Below are 22,500 nucleotides of genomic sequence, written 5' to 3' on the forward strand. Positions count from 1 at the left end.
TTAGATATTATCTTGTTGTTTACGATCGTTATGTGATCAGTTCCTAAGTATTCTCTTTAGCATTGGTTTTGCCTTTTTGAATATAAGAAACGTGATTTTTCCACAATGATAGTGTTATCACAGAAGGACTTACCCATTTCAAAAGGAACCTTAAATTCTTGAATAAAAAAGGAAATGCTCACCACAAAAAAACGTAAATCCAGATATTGTTATGTCAGACAGAACCACATGAATGATTTTGGGAAAATTTATTTTTACCGTCTGACAATTGCAGTGATTTACTAATAGGAAAAAAAAAACAGCCTCCGGGGCAAGATTCTTGGGCATTTCAACTAGAACATAACATCAATCAATGGAAATAAATCTGTAATTGGTAAGATTACCTCTATTAGGACTTAATTACCCTTTTCATTACGTAGGACAGCCACGAATCGAGTATTCTATAAAACGTGGAGCCAGCACCATTTATATAAATTTCCAAATCACCTATATAAAATATTTTCTCGAAAAAAATAAAAAACATGCAGTCTGTGTAATGCTGAAATCTGCATTTTTATAGTAACAACCTTTTAGAGTCTGACCTTTTATCTACGCGACGGTAAAGATACCGAAAACATCTGCAATAAACAGGTAGACTTACAAAATAATTTTTCATTATGTTTAAAGGATATTATCTATATGAAATTCAAATTAACCCAATAAAGCTAACATCAAATGATGAAAATTCAAGTTTTCAATATTTTAAATGCAGGCTACATATTCTATAGATTAAGTCAAATTTACGATGCTTTATATGTATATCAATGTAATTTTTATTTCTAGTTTTGATCATTCTTATAATGCGCTGATTGTAATTAACTTCATTTTTTTTCTACATTATTGGCCATATAGTTTTAATATTCAAATTACTATGTTGTAAAACTCCTATTTTTACTGCGCTAGATTGTATCAACTCATGATTTGTAATTTTTGTTAGGTTACAACATGAAACCGGAAAGCTTCATAACATTAAAAATGTATAGATGGGAGGAGGGGCCTTCCTTTGACAGTCCTGCAATTCCTCGTTCGATTGTGATTTCAACGAGGGATAACAGTTATGAGAGAGAAGCCTGAACTGTAATTCGGAGGGGGGATATTATATGCGCTCACACCGAAATTTGTGTTTAAACCCTATAATAATAATAATAATAATAATTATAATAATCATCATGATGAAGATGATGATGATGATGATGATAATGATGATTAATAAATGATAATAATAATAATAATAATAATAAATGTAAATTTTTTTAAATAAAAGCATATTACCTCCTATTTTATTCTTTAAGATTACTGAGTTTGCAACGTCTCTTGAAGCAATACCAAAAATAGTAAAGATTGAGGGATCGATGAGCGATTATATATAAAAGATAACTTTTCTTATCACTATTCTTGCTTGATTCAATTTTAGTGCAGGCAGTTTCAATAACAATATAATTGCCAACCTGCAAGCCTTCATTCCTTGCTTTTCCAAGTACCAATAACAACATTGAAGTTAGATTACTTTTCCAGCTAACCTCATATTTTGCTTTAGTTTACAACAAAGATAATACTTATGTTTTTATGCCTGGAAAATCTTCCCGAAGTCATTATAATTATTTTTGCACTCCAGTTTCTATCTATTAGGATGAAATCATATGAGGGATTTGATGAAGGAGATATGGTCTACTGACTTAATAATTGCACTCCTTTATTCAGATGAAACAATTGCTTCTGCTCTGGAATTAATCACTAGTAAATCTCTTTTTCTATCGATACGTTAGGTTTGAAGAAAAACATTACTTCTTATATGTGCTCAAACAAATCCTGATCTCAAACATAATCTTGAAACATCTCCAGAACGTGCTTCATTGTAAATGATATCTTTCCTGAAAAGGATATTTTTATTACATTATTGTAGAGTATATAGAGACCTTGGTATCTTCCATTGCAGCAACAACGTAATTCCATTAGAATTTAATGAATGGCTATAATGGGATCATATTAGTTTCTTTTTGTTTTTAAATAGCCTTATATAAATTTATATAACCATCATCATAAGCCATTATTTATTAGCTTAAGAAGTATGTAATTAATATTTTATTAACCGCCGTATTATCATCACTCTAACGTTTTATTTCTTTTACAAAAAGAGTTTAGACGTCTTTATTAAAATTTGCCTAGTTGTTTGTAAAAAAAGATAATTACGGTATCCATTATTTTTGTGAAGTTTGCCTAATTATTGGCCGCTCTTTGTAGACATAAAAGTAACAATGAAAACATTATAAACATATTTCTTCAACCACTCATAGGTTCACTTCACATTCCTTTAAAATAGTATCCCAAGATACATATAACGGTTCTTACTCCCTCTTCCAGTTACTTGCAAAGAAATTAATCACACCTTTTGGAAACCTTGAAAACAATTATAGAAGCTCATGCATTCTTTTATTTTACTTTTAATAGTTTTCTTTTTCAGAATGAGTTTTTTCGTATAGTAATTTAAGATCTTGTATTGCTAGCGCCAGAAATACCTGCCATTACTTTATTTTTACCTCCTCATTAGGGGTGAATTATGAGATGAATGAAATTCATTGCCAGCTTCCTCTCACGGAGAACTCAGAGTCATTTGGATGATTTCTAAGCCGCTTTTAATTGAGTTTTGTGATAAACCATTAATGTCCCAAACATAGAATGGAAATCAGATATGTTCTGTCCTCATAAAACAGTGCTAAAAAAATATATACAAAATCTAATCAATGATCAGCAAAAAAAAATCGTAATACCATATTAGAAAAAATTAAAAAAATTGAGCATCATGCAAAGAAGAAAAATAATGGGTGAGGCAAACGTGAGAAATGGTAACACAAGATGGGAATGGAGATGAAGAGAAGTAGGGGATGGGGGCCGTGGACTCAATTGTAGAGGTTTCAAAACTTCTTTACCAACAAAAATATTCCCTTTCGAATTATATTTGGTTATTTTTCAGTGACCCGTCGTGAGCCTTGGGGGTGGGGGGGGGGGGGGGACTACTACTGTCAACGTCTACTCGAACACCAAAGGAAAGGTAATAGAATTCTATTTGCATGGTTTCCTTAACGGTACCTGTTCTTGAAAATACTACAAATATAACTAACTAAATGGATGCATTAATGATTTAGGCTTCAATAATAGCATATATAATATTAGAGAAAGGTATATTGTTGATGCAACAAGAATAATCTTTCATACTAGTAAGACAGTTCAACTACGTTTGATAGCCCATATAAACGATATGTTGTCTTAGGTCATTCATATAATTATGAGCAAATGTTTCTTTTAGGAACAAAAAAGAAATAACTATCATTTAATATTAGTGCTAAAGAGCTGGGTTACCCTCTTTCTACAGCGATTTTTCTTTCATGAATAATGCAACTTATCCTAAACAAACTGGGAAGATGGATGACTCGAGAATGAAAATGAGAACTTGCAGAACATAATGAATACCAACATTCATCGAAGAAGAAGAAGTCTATTCTTTTTCACGAGACCTTTCCTTATTGGTAACTGCAACTAAAACCTACAAAGCAGGGGTTATCAACTAGGGGAAATCCCCCCCCCCCTGTCTCCCGGGGAGGATTTTCAGGTTTTTAGGGGTGAATTGGGACAACAGAAGGGCTACCTCAAATTGTTAGAAAGTTCATTTTTTTCTATTGGCTTTAGAGTTCCCCGGGGAGCATTATATGAATAATCCTTGTAAAATTTTGAATGTTCAGTATATGTACTAATATGGATGAAATACAAGGAATTTTTTTATTTGATGCATATTATTTGGAATGCACTTTTAAGGAAGACAATCTTAGAAAGGAGGGGGGAATTACATTCTGACTTGTGTAAAATTGGTGCATGTGGCAGAAAAGGTTGAGAACCACTTTAAAGTTTACAAGAACATCTATTATCGTCAGATGAAATTTGATGAAGTTTGATGGAAATTATGTATTGGAATTATATGCATCTATAGAAGGAATCTGTATAATCAGCTTCACTGATAAATCTGGAAATATGTGTTTATCGTATGACCTGCCTGACGTTCAATTGTTTTAAAACATTAAAGTTATTTTTTTAGCTGCTGTATGTAATAAATTCTTAAGGGCCCCTTCCACTAGGGCACTTGGCTTGATTGCGAGGCTAAAACCATTTGCAGTCTTTGAAATTCAATATGTACTCGATATCAAAGCAATGAGAGGATATTGTATCGTTTTAGGTGTTTGTATATATCAGCGGGCTTTTTGAAGCTCCCGATACGTTTATCGGAATTTCATCCAGTATCCTGACATAAACTAAATTGTAATAGTCACAATCGATAAAATTCTGCTTTTGCATCTGAATTTTTTCATTTTATCTTAGAAATGAGTTGGCATATGGTATTGATAACATGAAATAAAGATTTGTGCTGCCTATCCTCAAGATTTTTAGTGGTTTCTTAAATTTATCGAAGGATTATTAATTTCCTACTCTCAGTTCGAAAATTATATCCTTGTTTCAATAGTAAGCGTTTGTCTTTTCTGAGAGTATCATATAAATGACTAAGTTCCATACAAATATTATTCGAGTGTTCTGTATCCTCACGTAAAAGATTATGTTCTCAAGGTAGATGGGCTTCAAGGAAAGACTTACTGCTATTACTTTTTTTTTCAGAATTATTATGTGAGAGACATGTGAGCGCTGACAGAAAAAGGAAAAGAAAGTTTTCTGATACAAAAGACTTTACAATCCTACTGATCTGTGGGGGGGATATAGATTACATAGAAAATAATATCAGAGGTGTATCACATAATCCTGGATTTTGGGCGATTTTCTCAGGAAAACTCAAATAGGGAGAAAATTATGACGTTGCCCTGGCCAAAAAAAAAAAAAAAAAAAAAAAAAAAAAAAAAAAAAAAAAAAAAAAAAAAAAAAAAAAAACGCTAATAATTTTGGTGATTTACAACAGGAAGCCTACAAAGATGCATAAACGTCAACAGTTGCAACAAAGCAGATTGGCTCATATGCGGAGCAATTGAGATGGAACCATGATAAACGAATCGAGAAAAAAAGTATATGATTTACATATAGAGGCCTTGGCCAGAGGATTAATGTCAGATATGATGATTTGGTATATATAAATACAAAATCAATAATACTGGACCAGGTGCTAATGGGTAGTGTATCGTTTTTTTTTTCTTTTAACTGAGCAGCAGTTGGAGGTAATCTATTCAATGTTGTAGATATGATAAACACAAGTTTTTTTTTCTCACTGACGGATAACTGGGAACACCAAGCAGATCGTGATATAAGGTGTTTAATGCTTGAAATATTGCTCCAGTTTCTTTCTCTCTCATGATGAGTAAAGTAGTCGTTGGTGGGGTCTAGTGTATTTATGTCAGCTTTTGAAAATCAAGCATAAAAGAAATTCCAATTTTTCCACTATAACGGGAACTTATTAAAAGCATTTGGCAAGATTAAACTGAGAGTAATTTTCCTGCATAATTTGCTCATAGAATACATGGAAAATAAAGTAAAACAAATTAAAATAATGAAATAAATAAAGACAAAATGGTATAAGTAGCCCGGCATCTATCACTACGGTATTACAATTATTAAAAAGGGGCAATAACTATGAGAGAGGCGGATATGGGATGAATTGTTTTTTTGTTTTTTTTTTTAATCTAAAAGAAGGAATTGTTTTGCTAAAGCCCTATGAACAGAATACGAGTATTCAGTCGATTTCAGAGACGACTTTCTCTTAGGTCAAGTTCCAATCCGGGATGACTAAAATTCTCCATGCGGTCAGCGAAATCTATTAGTCAAAATTACAGACCGTGAATCCAGTGGTGCCTTTGTGATGTCTGCTTAATGCCATTGATAATGATATATTGGATATAAGTAGCAAACTATATATACGAGAAAAATACGATAGCTAAATCTCTAAAGAATACTTAATATTTCTAAAGAATACTTCTACGAAGCAAAGACAATGTATAAATATGAAAGTGAAGCGTTAAAGGAAACCTAGACTGTAACCACGCCTGATCTCAGATCAAGATCAAAGGCCAAAAACAGTTTGTAGACATATATATATATATATATATATATATATATATATATATATATATATATAAATGTATGTGTATATATATATATATATATATATATATATATATATACAGTATATATATATGTATATATATATATATATGTGTGTGTGTGTGTGTATGTATGTATGTATGTATGTATATATACAGTATATACTGTACATATATATACATACATACATACATACATATACATATATATATATATATATATATATACACATTCATATATATATACTTACATCAACCTTCTGCGCCACATATTATCATATCTTGTCAGCTTATTAATTTGCATTACACAGCGCTGAATGGCCTTTGATGCCCCAGTGTTTGGCTTAAGAGCTAAATTTTATATTCAATTCAATTCATCCGTCAAAATACCTCCTTCAATACCCGATAAAGATAGAACAAGTGTTAGGAAAAGAATGCATCAGAACTCGAAAAATATCTTAACAGCTATTATAAAACAACTCTAGGTAAAAAAACTAAATCGTCACGTGATATCAAAATACAAGGGCCAGTAAAAGAATATGATTATATATCCAATATGAAACATTCTACAAATAACAGAGGGAGAGAGAGAGAGAGAGAGAGAGAGAGAGAGAGAGAGAGAGAGAGAGAGAGAGAGAGATGTATATACAAACATATATTGCAAATTGAAGTAACTCAATAACATATCTCGATATCCCTCAATCCATTCCAACAAATGAAATGATCATTGAGTAAACAGTAAATATAGTACCCTTTAGGCTACATCTAATTCCTTTGATATTCTTTCTCTTTCTTTAGTAATGAGTTGGATAAACTATATTTGGTAAACTCTTGATTCCTCCTTATGAAATATAATTCAACGATCTCTTGTAATGGAATCTTATATAAAAAAAGGCAAGAGTAGGAAACAAATAACATAAAGAAAATTACCTAATACGTACCCTGTTAGAATAAGATAATATTGACGTACTAGACACTATTAAGGGAACAGAGAAAACGTCCTTGGATTTTAATTCCTAGAAATAGTACATAGAAATAGTAAAAGTAAAGTAGAATAGAACAAATGTTCTGCAGTTGATCACAGAGAAATCTCTTGAAGACAACTGACTGTGAATCGAGCATCCATATCGGTCATTTGCAGTTCAGGCAGCGACTTTGATGCCTGTGGATGGTTTCCCTAAGAAGATTGTCATCCTATGTGCAATGGACTCACAAGGCAGAGTCTATAATAGGTACCTGGAGGGAGGCATCTCCTCTCGGTGACAAGGACGGTAATCTGGGGATAAGAACAGGAGAGAGAGAGAGAGAGAGAGAGAGAGAGAGAGAGAGAGAGAGAGAGAGAGAATGGGGGTGTTCTGTTACTGATCTTCTGCAATAGAAAAAGTAAAACGGAAGGTGGATAGCAGAAGGGTATTGGTTATTGGCTCAGGAAGAGTGAAGCTCCAACACCCCCTTATTTTGTGGAGAGAGAGAGAGAGAGAGAGAGAGAGAGAGAGAGAGAGAGAGAGAGAGAGAGAGAGATCATTCGCTAGATGCAATGGTGGTGAAATGAAGGGAGAGGTAAGATTGGAAAGAGGAGAAGAGCAAGATTCATTGTATTCCTGGAAGGGAAGTTTACTACATCCAGGAGAGTTCGCGTTGTCGGTGCACGGTTTTGGAACACGAATGGCCTCGTAGGAGACAACCTGGAAAAAGTTATGAGATGGCAACCCGGAAGGAAGATGGCTTTCCTCTCGATCTCAAGATGGAACTGATTGGTTATTCAACGGTAATAAATTCAATTCATTGGTTCCTGTCAACGGAATAGATATTTCATGGACATACGGATTACATCCAAGGGAATAAGCCTACTTACATCTGAAGGTATGCAGATGGTTTCACTGGAGTATTTAAGTATTGATATTACGGAGAGATAAGCTAATTTGTGATCAAGAAAACTAGTGGATCTTTCATTGGATTAGGTTGAATACAGGATTTTGTGCTAAAAGGCTTGGTGAGGCCGTTCAACGTTTGTGTAAATGGAGGAACCTTTCAGTTGCAGTACAACGTAAAGTTAATAGGTTGGACAGCAGCAAGGAAGAAAAGAAGCGGGAACGAAGGTATGGTTAAAGGCCATTAAATTAGTCCAGGCGAGTGAGGCGGCCGTGTATTATTCAATTGCACTACATTCTGGGAAACCTCAAGGGGATGATAAAGTCGTCTTGAACTACCTCTCAATTAGAAATTGAAGCTGGGACGATGATCATATAGATTTTGGCCTTGATTGTTCCTGTCTCGGTAGTTAGATGTAGATTAACATCGAAGTTCATCTAACTACCGAAAGGACGGCTCAGATGCCAAGAACATTTGGCAAGAAAGGTTCTTCTGGGATCAATAGCTGACCTCGTTATAAGGAAAAATCAAGCAGAGGACATTTTTGAGAAAAATTGGCTATTTGTTTGATAATTAGAAAACCACATAGCCAGGGTGAACTATTATTTGACATGGCTAAATTTTTTAATACCCACATTTCATTCCCTCCATCGCTGCTAAACTTTAAGATGATTTTACTGCTTCTGTATTCTATACTAGTTTTTTAAAGATATATTTTTACCTCCGACAAGTATGTATTTTTTTTTTGTTTTCATGTTTGTGTGTATGTTAGTGATTCGCCTAACTCAATGAAATTTGGTGAGATGATTGCCATGATTCAAGGTTTTTTGGGAGTTATTGAGTCAAAAATCAAGGCCAAGGTAACAAAAGGTCAACAACGTCTTTTTGCTATATCGTGGCCATTTTTATCCGAATTGCACGAAACTAGTGCCAAAATATGCATAATTCATTTGCCTAATTTGTAATATACAACATGATATAGTGATGTTATTACCTTTATAAGTGGTGGGGGACTCAAAGGTTAATGGGCCAATGAACTTGCAGAAAGTGCGGCTTTTGTCATTACACGGCATTTGTTATGCGGGTTGTCTGCATTGAAATGTAGACAAGAGAGACAAAGTAAATATTCATCAAATTCGGTGAGATGATTAGTTATCATCCAAGGACCATTTGAATAGATTTGAGAATGATTTGGTCAAGGTCACGAAAAGGGCACTATGCGGTCTTGTCAAACTTATTTTATTGCGTAATCAGCTGATGTCATGTTTTCTAAACAATAACACAATCCACTGACATGAAATTTACCTATCACGCTACATCGATATCATACATATTTATACTTGATTTAGGCCATGAGGACAATGTTAGATGACATAGGTGTTTTGGGATCAAATACGCACTACATCATCAATTTTCTTGGTAACTAAAGTGGCGATGGCGAAAAGATGCGCTCTACCGATTGGCCGTTGTAGTTTATATGAAAAAATAATTCCCGTACGATTTTACTTTTTCTCTACATTTTGTATTCTATTGACTACCAAAGTGGTTAAATGACGATAAAAGTTCCATTCCAATAGACTTCGCATGAGTCTAATTATCAACAAAGATACTTTTCAGAGGGGAATGGGTTGTGCAATAGAGGCCTGTCTTAAACCTACATATTAGATACAAGCCACTTAAGTGATTGGTTATGTACCACTTACATCAAAGTATTCTCTCTCTCTCTCTCTCTCTCTCTCTCTCTCTCTCTCTCTCTCTCTCTCTCTCTCTCTCTCTCTCTCGAATTGAATTGAATTGAAAAGATTCAACACCACTCGATGTGACAATTTCTTTACATACAAAATAGCAGATACTTAGAATAGACTTCCAGGGGATGTAGTAAACAGTAACACTGTAAACGAGTTCAAGAATAAGTTAAACAAGATCATGAGAGCTCTGAATGCTTAAACAAAATCGCTCTACCAAAGAGCAAATGGAGTCCCTGCGGATAGACTAAAATGTCTTTAAAACATCCAAAATCCTTGTAACTCTCTCTCTCTCTCTCTCTCTCTCTCTCTCTCTCTCTCTCTCTCTCTCTCTCTCTCTCTCTCTCTCTAAAAACACAAATAAAGCAAGCTAAGTTGACTAACAACCCCTTATGATAAGCACCATGACGACGTTGATAATGATAGTAATGAAAATTATCGCACCGAAACTTACCTGAAACCGCTGGTCAGCTGAATAGGTGTGGGGGCCCACCGTCAAGATGTGCAGATCACGTCTTCGAAGCCACGTCACCTGCGGCAAAAATAAATATTTCATAATACTGAAAACCTCAGGTTAGGGTGCTCGTTACCAAAGGAGAACTTTGGTAGAGACCCACCAAACTTCAAATAGAGTGCCTAATTACACAGATTTGTAGGACTATAAAACGCTATGATCGTAATATATGACAAAAAATAAGAACGTATTACATAAAAATTGCTATACTCACATTCACATAGTGCTCTAATTAGGTATCAACCTCTTCTGAGGGCAAGAAAAGGGGTGTGGGACTGGTATCCTCACATCTAAGGACATTCAAAAAATCAAATAGCTATATATATCATTACGGCTGGAGAATTACTTAAACTCCCGAGCTCCAAACTCACCTCTTTATATTTACATAAACCTGTTATACTTGAAAATAATTAATACCCAAGCTATGAGAAAATTATGCAACCTTCAGACGGCAATATATGTAAAAACACTGAATATCCAAAGCTCTCTATCGTACACTCCAAACAAAACTGGATGATTATTTGATAAGAACTATTAAAAAATAACCTCTTGAATTGGTTCTAGTCAGGGATTACGAGGAAGCACTGTTAAGAAATACTGGTACACACTTTAGAAAAATGAATATATTCTATAAAAAGTTACAATAATACTACAAAAAGAATTATTACCAAAATCAAATTACTCGAAATACTGAATCTGCACAAAACCTAAGACTAAGACAAGAAAATGTTACCTTAAAAAGATTATACAATCACTTGTTTCACTGGAAATTAATTTATAAAATTATTTAATTTTGATAATTAATGAAAATAGTTAACACCTCAACACTGAGGATTAAACCCTTAATGAAATTTACAGGAGTGTAACTGATACACTTTCGTCTTTTGGATCACATGAGGTAACCGAACAGTTGAGCCAAAAATAAATACACTTCACTGTTTTACCGAAATCTCACAGGACCGGTTACAAAAATTTATATTAAACAAGTATTTACTTTACCACTATAAACTTGAAATATCATTCAATGGATTCGTCAACGTTTGAACACACTACACATGATATATGTTGGAAAGTGATCGTTGATCACGTTTGAAAGGGCACACACTTGATTCACTTGAGAGGAGAGGGCGAAGGTGATTCTTTGAAAGGGACAGGCTGGATCTCTTTTGCTGTTTATGCATTCCTGGGGGCTAGATATATAGACTTACTTATTCTAGCTTGGGGGGCAGTGCTTACGGGGCCAAAGTTGAAAACTAAGTAAATCGAACAGGGGAACTAACCTTGCTTGTAAGGCAACCCTCCCGAAACATAAATAAAACAAGTAAATCTATTTCGAGAAATTTCATGTACTTTCTAACCCCGTGGTAAATATAAGAATTGCATTATGTCTCGTATTCATACCTCGTGTGGCTTATACAGCGTACCTACTATGGGTTTCACAGACAGTGCAAGTGCGATTTTTTGCAATTATTCTGTAACGAACACTCTTATCAGTACGAGATTTTACTATAGTGTATTACACCCAGTAAGGAAATTTATAGGAGTATCATGAATCATTTATTGTAAATAATAAAGACTTTTGTACCTATACCAAGAGGCAAAACTCATTAGCCAAGCAAGAAAACGAACACCAGGTTGGAAGAGCTCCGCCTGTCTACAACCCCCTTCACCTCCAACCCACCATTTTCTTCCTCCCCTCTCCTTTCTTCCCTCACCTGCCCTACGTCTTTCCTTCTCTCTTTCTCTCTCTCTGAATGTTGCTTTGATTTAAACATATTTTTTTTACGATTTTTTTTCTATCAATCTAATAATTATTTACATAACCAATACCATACAGAGAGAGAGAGAGAGAGAGAGAGAGAGAGAGAGAGAGAGAGAGAGAGAGAGAGAGAGAGAGATGAGCAAACCAGTGAATAAAGCAGTCAGTCATCTGATAGGTAACAACCGATTGAATTGTTCCATATCTACAACAATAAATATTATAATTAGATAAGATAGATAGATAGATAGAGTGCTTGATTTAAAAAAGAGATCATACAAAATAAGTTGCAACTTAAGCTACCTTCTCAGAAAGAGAGCATGAAGGGAAGGGAAAGAACGGAGAGGGATGGATGGCGTGGAGGTGGAGAGAGATAGCTTGAAGCAGGGGGAGAGCAGGTGAGGGATGAAAGGAGAGGGAGGGAGGGGGTGGAGGTAGAGGTTCTGTATATTATTGTTCGGTTTTGTGACTGGATGATTGAGATTTTGCCCTTTGGCATAGGGGCAAGTGTCTTTATAATTAATAATTAACGATTCATTATACCCCTATAAATTTCCTCACTGGGTGTAATACCCTATAGCAACATCTCGTATTGATACGACTGTTCGTTACAGATTAATTGCAAAAAATCGCACTTGCACTGTCTGTGAAACCCATAGTAGACGAGATTACATAAGACGACGTAACAAAGTACGTGAAATAAAAAGTTAATTCTTAAAAATAACGTAAATTTACATATGCTGACTAGAATGAAGAATACAATTAAAGGAATGACGAAAATCTTATGTAATTTACATAATATTACTTAAAACTACATGAGAGGAACTGACCTTACAAGTTAACTATATACCTCTTAGATACCCAAATGGTATACATGAATAAAATATTTACCCTATACTAGACCAGCTTAGTAAATATATATATATTTATATATATATATATATATATATATATATATATATATATATATATATATGTGTGTATATATATATATATATATATATACTGTATATATGTGTATATGTATATATATATATATATATATATATATATATATATATATATATATATATATATATATATATATATATACTGTATATATATGTATGTATATATGTGTATATGTATATATATATATATATATATATATATATATATATATATATATATATATACTGTATATGTGTGTGTGTTTGTGTGTGTGTAAACATTACTAAAGCCTTAGATCATAAGCTAGTTACAATTCGAAGAACTATGGAAAGAAAAACATGGGAATAACAAGCAGAGACAGAAAAATAGCAACATGGATACGAGAGTAAATTAAACCACAGGATATTCCAAGAACATGTAAGAAAAAGAAATGGACATGGGCAGGACATATAATGATAATAACGGACATTAAGAATAAGAGAATGGGACTTGAGGCCTTTGTTCTGCTGTGGACTAGTAATGGCTGGTGATGGTTATGATGATATATATGTATATAATAGAGTACACACACACACACACACACACACACATATATATATATATGTGTGTGTGTGTGTATGTTTGTGCGTGTCATTATCAGCCTTAACTGGACCACTGCAGGACAAAAGCATCAGATAATTCCTTCCAATTCCGTTTGTTTAAGGTCTTTTTTTATTCCAGTCTATCCCAACAAATGTTCTTAGCTCGTCAATCCATCATCTTCTCTTCCTTACCCTGCTTCGATTGCAATCTCCAGTGATCCATTCTGCTATTCTTTTTATTCATCTATTATCAGCCATTCTCATTATATGTCTTGCCCACGTCCATTTCTTTTTATTACTTGTTTTTAGAATATCCACTACTTGAGTTTGCTCTCATATTCATGTTGCTATTTTTCTGTGCCATTTTAATGTTTGGAAAGTAAGTAAGATTTCCAAAACAAGCATAATAGTTTTAACCTTTGAAATCCCAGTTATATAATCGAGACTATAAACCTAGGCTTTTACAATATTTCAGTTGTTTCAGATATGGTCATCCATCCTAGTACTGCAATAATACAAAGGTTTGTATTAACTGTTCCTCGTTAGAACATGGTGAATGCAACAGATAAACAACCTGTGGAACTTGTAAAGAACACCATGAATCAAACAATAAAAGTTTTAGAAAATACAACAAAGAAGACACTGCCACCTTGAAAGCAAATGCTGAACACATTAGTGTTGGTCATGCAAAGAATTTACTTAATCGGCATTTAATTTTACTCAAGCTGTTAAGGTGCTACGAAAATGTAATAATTCACTACCCTTTACTACCACAGGGGGACAAGTGGTAGCACCTGCCCCGTCAGATGTGTCTCCCTTAGTGGTAGTGGCCCAGTCATCTGGGTCAAGTGCTCAACCTATTGCAGTTTGAGAACAAACCTCCAAAGAGGTCAAGATGTCTTCCACCACCCCAAAAGTACTATCACAGTCAGAATCCTCATCAGGAGCATCTCTCATAGAGGTGGTACCCTAGCCTTCTGGGTTAAATGCGCGACTTGTTTAAGTTTGAGCAAAATCCTCCAAGGAAGTCAATAATACTCCCTCCACCTCAAAAGTTTTGTCTCCGGAAGAATCTCTACCTGACTTAATGGAGATTGGAAAACAAGAGATTTCAAAGAGGACAAGGTCCCCCTTGCCCTCACCTTCATCCACACCAAGTAGGAGCCTTCCTGCTCATGATCTTAATGCTGACTTAAACAAAGATAACAGAAAGAAAGAAAAGCTGAGCAGTGCCATAATAAAACTTTCCATCTCTAAGCCTTACCTGGCTTCATCTGAGAAGTCCCAAAAGATAAACGAGTCAAAGAAAAATAATAATAATAAAAGATAATGTCCATCATCCAGTGGAAATGCAGAGGTCTAAATGCATACTAGTATTAATCAAATAAAAACTTTATTCAGTGGTTAAGATGCAAAGATAATTTGTCTACAGGAAACAAAGATTAGTGACAAATCATTTAATCCTGCACTCAATTATCATTTTTGTATACCCCCTCATTTGCAAGCTGCACGAAATCAAGGTGGCACAGGTTGCATTAATCACAAATCTATAATATTTTAAACCATGCCCCTCAATACATCACTACAGGCATGTGGTGTTAGAACACATATCGGGCAAAACATTTCTATATCTTGAACTATCTTTAGAACTTTTTCTCTTAGACCATGATGGGAATACAAGAAGTCTTAGACTCGCTGACCCCAACACCTGATCATTCAGCTCCCTGTCCCCTTAATCGGCATCAATGACCTTAGATTCCAGGATCTTAGAAAACCTCAAATCAATCAACCAATCAATGGGTGATTTTAATACAAAGCATACTTTATGGGGTGGAATGTGTGTGATATATGGGGTAATCTTGTTGAAGAATTAATCGATAACAATGATCTAATTCTAATGAATGATGCTTCTCCGACTAGGTATGATATATTCCACAACTCTACATCAGCCATCGATTTGTCAATTTGTTCCTCATCCATTCGATTGGATTACCTTTGGTCAGTCAGCCAACACCTACATGGCAGTGACCATTGGCCAATAATGTTAAATTGTGACCACAAACTTCCTTCTCCATATCCACCAAAATGGAAGATAGATGAGGCAGATTGGACATCTTATGAGAACTGTCCACGCACCAATAGATATTATGGGGACTTTACATCTCCAGTACATAGTTATCATTATCTTTCAAATGTTATTGATGATAATAGTAGCAAGGTTATACCTAAAACATGTGGTTTACATCATCGATCTGTAGTCCTTGGTGGAGTAAAGAATGTGCCATTGCAAAGAATGTAACCTAAACTTGCTTCAGAAGATACTTAAGAACGAACTATGAAGCAGATAGAATCACGTACCTCAGAGCCTGTGCCAAACAAAAAATAACTTTTAAAAAGCAAAGGGACCATCTTAGAGGAAATATATATCTAGTATCAATACCAAATCTCCTTCAAAAAAATATGGGACGAGATTAGAAAACTTCAAGGCAAGTTTGCCCCTAGACCTTTACCTATATAAAGGGAAAATAATAGACATACATCTGACCCCAAAGATGTAGCAGAGGTACTTTCTAAGCACTTCGCTCATCTATCAGGTACTGACAATCTGTTTTTCCTCCTGCTCCTTCCAATACTGAAGCTTTTAACTTACCTTTTAGTAAAGAGGAGATGCAACCTGCTATCGCTAGCTCGTCTTTGACTGCCCCAGGTGAGGATGCATCTGATTTGAAATGATCTCCCACTGGATACTAAGGAAATTTTATTATAAACCCTTATGGTGTATGGGCTTCTCATACATCTCCTGATTCCAGACATTCTTCAATCATAATTCCTGGCCACAAGTCTGGTAAAGAACCAGAACTGCAATCTATATCCTTAACTAGTTGCGTATGTAAACTACTTGACAGAATGACCAATAACAGACTTGTGTGGTATTTAGAATAAAAAAAAAAAAAACTTATCAAACAGGCAGTTTGGTTTTAGGAAGTATCAAAGCACGCTACACCCTTTGCTGGTTTTATCAAGGGAAATTCAAATGCCTTTTCTAACCAAAACCAGGGGGTGGGTGTCTTTTTTTTCTTACCCTGAAAAGGCATATAAGACCAGCTGAAAGGATGGTATTTTAAAGTAGTTGGCCTCATGGGGTTTAGAACATATGTTTTCTTTTATTGAAGATTTTTCATCAAACCAATTGATTAAAAGTAAGAGTAGGGTCAGAAATCTCCTCATCCCACATGCAAGAAGGTGTACCTCACGGCAGTGTATTAAGTGTGACCTTATTTGGTGTTGCTATAAATAGTCTCATCAGTCACTTACCTCCTAGCATACAGGGATCACTATTTGTTGATGATTTAGCAATTTATTGTAGTGTATCATCTGCACTACGACATGCCAAATGCTTCAAATTGCTATAAATGCTGCTTCTGCATGGGCAAATTCTCGAGGATTCGTTTTCTCTCCTCAGAAGACCAATGCCATCCATTTTACTCGTACTTGTAAAAGCGAAGTGATTACCACCCTTTTCATAAATGATAGAATTTTGCTTGATGAGGATAATATCAAGTTTCTTGGTTCCCATATAAATGGCCTTCCCATCAGGGTAAAAAAGTCACTAAACATAATGAAAGTTGTATCCCAATTTGATTGGGGTGCTGATAGAACAACTTTGCTTAGAATTTATACATCTTTGTGTCTGAGCAAGTTAGATTATGTATATCGAATTTATTGGTCAACTACTAAGACTTTACTTTAAAAACTTTATATTGTTCATAATATGGGGCTCTGCATCTGCACTGGTGCATACAGAACATCTATAGATAATCTGTATGTGGATTCTGGCATGCCTCCCTCACCTTCCGCAGAGAGGAGTTGAGTTTGAGGCTTTTAGCTAGGTCCTTCGCCATAAGAAACAATTGTAGCACTAAATATTTTAGGGCTTCTTTAGATAGAGCTCCTAACAGATCAAGAGTGCCCAAGCCTTTGGAAGTACAGCTGAAAAGTGATGCCAGTGAGGTAGGTTTGTTTACAGTATAGATTGCAGAGGTAGGATATCCCAAATCTCCCCCTTGGTGTAATCCACCGGTTAAAGTATGTTTTACAGCAGGAGGGAAAAATACCTTATCCAGTAAGGTAATGAAAAGTGAGTTTTTAAATCATGCTGTTCAACATCATGGGAGACACATTTTCACGGATGGTTCTAAATTGGCTGCAGGAGTTGGAAGTGCAGTTGTGGTAGGTTTTATTGTTATTAAAACTACCATCCTCTTGTTCAGTATTTACTGCTGAGCTATATGCAATAATTCTTGCAGTCAGACATATCTTTAGAAATGGTAATCAAAATACTCTTTATACAATTTTTACGGATTCCAATAGCATTTTACTTGCAGATAAAAAAATTAGGCCAGGCCATCACCAAGTACAATAGGTGCAGAAAAAATGTCAGTGTGCACTTTTGCTGTGTCCCTGCCCCCGTTCGAGTTGATGGAAATGAACGAGTCGATAAGGCAGCTAAGGAAGCTTCAAGGCCACTTAATCTAATACCCATTAGTATTCCTTACTTTGTAAAAGCATGATACATTTTTACCTTAAGAATAAGTGGCAGGGTCGATGGTCTAAACCGACCACCCATATAAAATTGACACAAATTCTCCCTTCAGTGGATAAATGGTCATCTTGTAATTCTACAAGTAGTCTGCCTATTGGTCAGACACATGCAACCCCCAGTTATCAAACGTATTTTAGTCAATTGTCTTGTTTTAAATCTTCAAAGTAGGACTCATTTTCTCTTTTAAGAGATATACAAGTAGTGAATTGTAGTACCCTTCTATTACAAAAGCTACTTCCAATCTCACATATTTTCTTCTCTATCATACTACATCCACGTACATTCAGACACCCAAAACTAAAATGTGGGGTGCAGTCACTCTTCCCCCAACTCCTCTTCTTTGATATCTCACAGGAGGGAACTATGCAAGAGAAGGGATTCCCAGTCCCCTCGTTTCCTCCCTTTTAGTTACCTCTTACGACACGCAGAGATATATTGGTGCCATTTTAATTGTTGTTATGCCCCTGTGGCTACAGGGCCGGCTTACACACACATGTGCACACACACACACACACATATATATATATATATATATATGTGTGTGTGTGTGTGTGTGTGTGCGTGTGTGTGTATGTATATATTGAATCAGGATAATAGTTTTATAAGAAAGGGAGTAGTGAATAATGCAGATTATATCACTATATATTTGAATTGATGCCATTGTAATTAAAGTCAAATAAGCTTCAAACTACACGTGTGATTTCAATAACTGTACTTAACTTCCTTCAATATTAAATTTTAACAAAATATGTCTACATAACACTTACCAAGACATGTAGCAAAACACATGCCCCATCTAAATGCAATATATTACGGTACATAATACAAAGTTAATTGGTAAGAATTAATACTAAGAAAATTAAACATGCAAAACACGTTTGCGAAACACAGCACCCCAGAAAATTATAATTTAAATGGAAATCTCTTCACTCAAAAATAATTTACTTGGATAAAAATTCGTTTACCATACATAAGATTTGAAAACACTTATTTTTTCGAGGCAAGAGGACAAACATGTCAAGGGACCCTACCAAAGCAATATATGATATACAATATATATAAAAGAGAGGTAGAATTATATAAAATGAGACTTTTGGAAAAATTCTCGTAATACAAACCCTGGAATAGTTACCATCACGTAAGCAGAGGAATACATAGAAACTTCCATCTGAATTCACATAGAGAAGATCATATATATATACATATATATATATATATATATATATATATATATATATATATATATATATATATATATATATATACACGCACACACACATATATATATATATATAATATATATATATATATATATATATATATATATATATATATATATATATATATATATATATATATATATTGCATCAGCCATTATTAGTCAGAAGGCTTCAGTCACAACCTTCCACACACACAAACATATATATATATATATATATATATATATATATATATATATATATATATATATATATATACACGTTAGAATATTCTCTACTTTATTTTGCTCTCGCATCCATGTTGAACTTTTTCTGTCTCTTGGTGTTATTCACAATATTATTATTTCCATAGCTCTATCTGATTAAATACTTCTTTTTTGAGACACTGGAATCTTACTTTTCATAATCTCATTTTGTTTTTCAAAAGCTCTTCCTGCCGTGGTTATTCTTATCTTAAATTTGGTCTTGTGTCCTGGTGAAACAATTATTGTCTGTCCTAAGTATGTATATTCATTTACAGTCTGTCCTAAGTATGTATATTCATTTACAGTCTCTAAAGTTTCGTCCATAATTGTTATTTGCTGTCTCTGCATTTTCATGGAACATTATAGTAGTTTTACTCATGTTCATTTTCAGTCTTACATTTCTGCTTTATCTATTCAAATCGTCTATCATGTTTTGCATTTCATCTTATGATTTACTAAACACAACTAAGTGATCTGCAAATCTTAAGTTGTTAAAGTATTCCTCTTTGATATTAGTTTCTACTTTTTCCAATCTAGATTTTCAAAAAATTTTAGGTATGCTGTGAATAATTTAGGAGAGATAGAATCTCCCTCTCTAAATCCTCTCTCAATCGGAATTTTCTTACTATTGTTATGCTCTTTATGTATTTTTAGGATTGCTGTACTTTTATAGATATCTTCAAGAGTTTTAACATAAGATTCGTCTAATCCTTATCTTTAAAGCGCTTTCATTATGGCTGAGGTTTAGACATAATTAAAAGCATTTCCAAAGCCTATAAATGGTTTTTCATACATTAGATGGTTAATTACATGGGCATGGTCAGTTGTTGACAACCAACTTCTAAAGTCTGCCTTCTCTCTCGGTTGATTAAAGTCTACCTGTCTTTCTATTCTGTCTAATATGATCTTTATAAATATTTATATATTATCGAGAATAAACCTATTGGGTGGTAATATTTCATATACTTTGTGTCACTTATTTTGTGAATTAGTATAATGGTAATTTGTTTTCCAAGCTGTATGTGTACAGCATTGTCACGACCCTTGTCGGGTTGTGGTGTAAGTTCTTATTGCACGAATAGGGAGGACAGTGATGGTATTAATAGCCTTCATAAAATTGGTCAGTGGTAACGAAAACACTTGGGAAAACATAACAGTATTTATTAACAACAATTTTTTGAAAAGTCAACCTTGTGACTACCTAACAATTTAACAACTTGAACACTAAACAAATAACAATTAATGATTAACAAATAACTACATGAACATTTTAACCAATTAATAATTAACACTTAACCATTAATAACAAAATTCCCCAATGGGAAACAACACACTCTCAACGAGAGAGAGTGTCAAATAATAGTTAAACACCCAAATGGGTAGCGAACAACAACATTCCCCGACGGGAAACGACACACTCCACTAGAGAGAGTTAAATATTTTAAATAATTACACACTAAACTAAACAAAAACACTAAATACCTAAAAGTTCTCACACTCTTTGAAGCTGGAGAAAAACAACTCCCATAGGTCCAAATAAGGTAACGGCTTCAATGGCACACTGCGACTGTTGGGTTCCTACCTGGCAGCTGTCTCCCTACATGACTCCACGAGCTCCAAGGCTCCTCCAGCTAACCCTGGCGAGGATGCGTCGACGGGGGCCGTCTCTCCCGAGTCCACCTCAAAGCCGGGATTTCAGCGTGGGCTCTACAGACTGCAGAAGAGAACACCCAGGAACTGCAAAACATCGCAGGTGGCAGAAATTCACCTGCAAAAAGCTGTCAACAATGGGTGGCGCAATCCTCAAAAGGCTAAATGACGAGCAGCTGCAGTATGTCCTGGAAACCTTGGAGCTACGACTGGGCACTTTAGCAAACGAGTTCCTCACTGGTAAACACCTTGGATGTAAATAAATATTTCTTACCACCAATGTAATGTCGTTTAACTTTAACTTGTTTAACACTAATACATATTTAATTAGATTAACTTTTTCACTGAGAATAAAATCAATTTAATATTTCGTTTCTTCTTTTGGAATACTTCATGTCCATTTTCTGTGTTCCTTTTTCATAATAAAAGGTGTTCATGATTTTAAGACAAAGTCTTACAGCAAATTTAACAAGCATGCATTTTCTGTCATTTCTTTTGCCTATTCCAAATTTATCTATTGTTGATTCTCCTTTCTTGACATATTTTAGCATTTAAATCACACCCAAAAAATGTAATTGAGTCATGTTTTTTCATAGATATCTCTAGATCTTCATAAAAATTTTCAATTTCTTCCTCTGTATGGGATGTTGTTAGTGCATCTTCAGTTTATACGTTTTATTTAATATGATAGTTAATCTTTCACTTCAAAATTGTTTTTACATCAATTCCAACTCTAAGCTATTCAATTTTCTATGCTATGCTGAATATTAGGAATACAATTTGAAATTAGAACATAATAGCAATTATTATTCCAAACAACTTGACGCGCTAAAATCTAATCAAGATTCTTCTCATTAGTATAGAGTATATATACTAGCCCACTGCAGCTCAAAGGCTTCAGTTATGTCCTTATTCAGGTCCGAGTCTTTCATCATTGAGCTGGCAAACCTACCACGTATGGTTGGCCCTGACTAGTACAGTTTTCTGATCATGGCGATACACAAACCCTTCCTCACGTTAAGGTATCTGAACTCACAAATGGATATATATATATATATATATATATATATATATATATATATATATATGTGTGTGTGTGTGTGTGTTTGTGTCTGCGTGCGTGTGTGTCAGTTAATGATCTCTCTCTCTCTCTCTCTCTCTCTCTCTCTCTCTCTCTCTCTCTCTCTCTCTCTCTCTCTCTCTCTCTATATATATATATATATATATATATATATATGTGTGTGTGTGTGTGTGTG

General features: G+C 34.4%; 1 protein-coding gene across 1 annotated transcript in view; it reads right to left on the bottom strand.

Moving 5' to 3' along the window:
* The window catches only part of LOC137643869 (protein amalgam-like), a 538,253-nt gene that overhangs the window by 244,890 nt on the left and 270,863 nt on the right, over positions 1-22,500 (bottom strand). Inside the window, exon 3 of the mRNA XM_068376606.1 lies at positions 10,197-10,274. Coding sequence (XP_068232707.1) covers positions 10,197-10,274 — 78 coding nt within the window. The remainder of the gene's footprint in view (positions 1-10,196; positions 10,275-22,500) is intronic.

This window comes from Palaemon carinicauda, chromosome 1, assembly GCF_036898095.1.
Source record: "Palaemon carinicauda isolate YSFRI2023 chromosome 1, ASM3689809v2, whole genome shotgun sequence".
Classification (NCBI taxonomy): domain Eukaryota; kingdom Metazoa; phylum Arthropoda; class Malacostraca; order Decapoda; family Palaemonidae; genus Palaemon; species Palaemon carinicauda.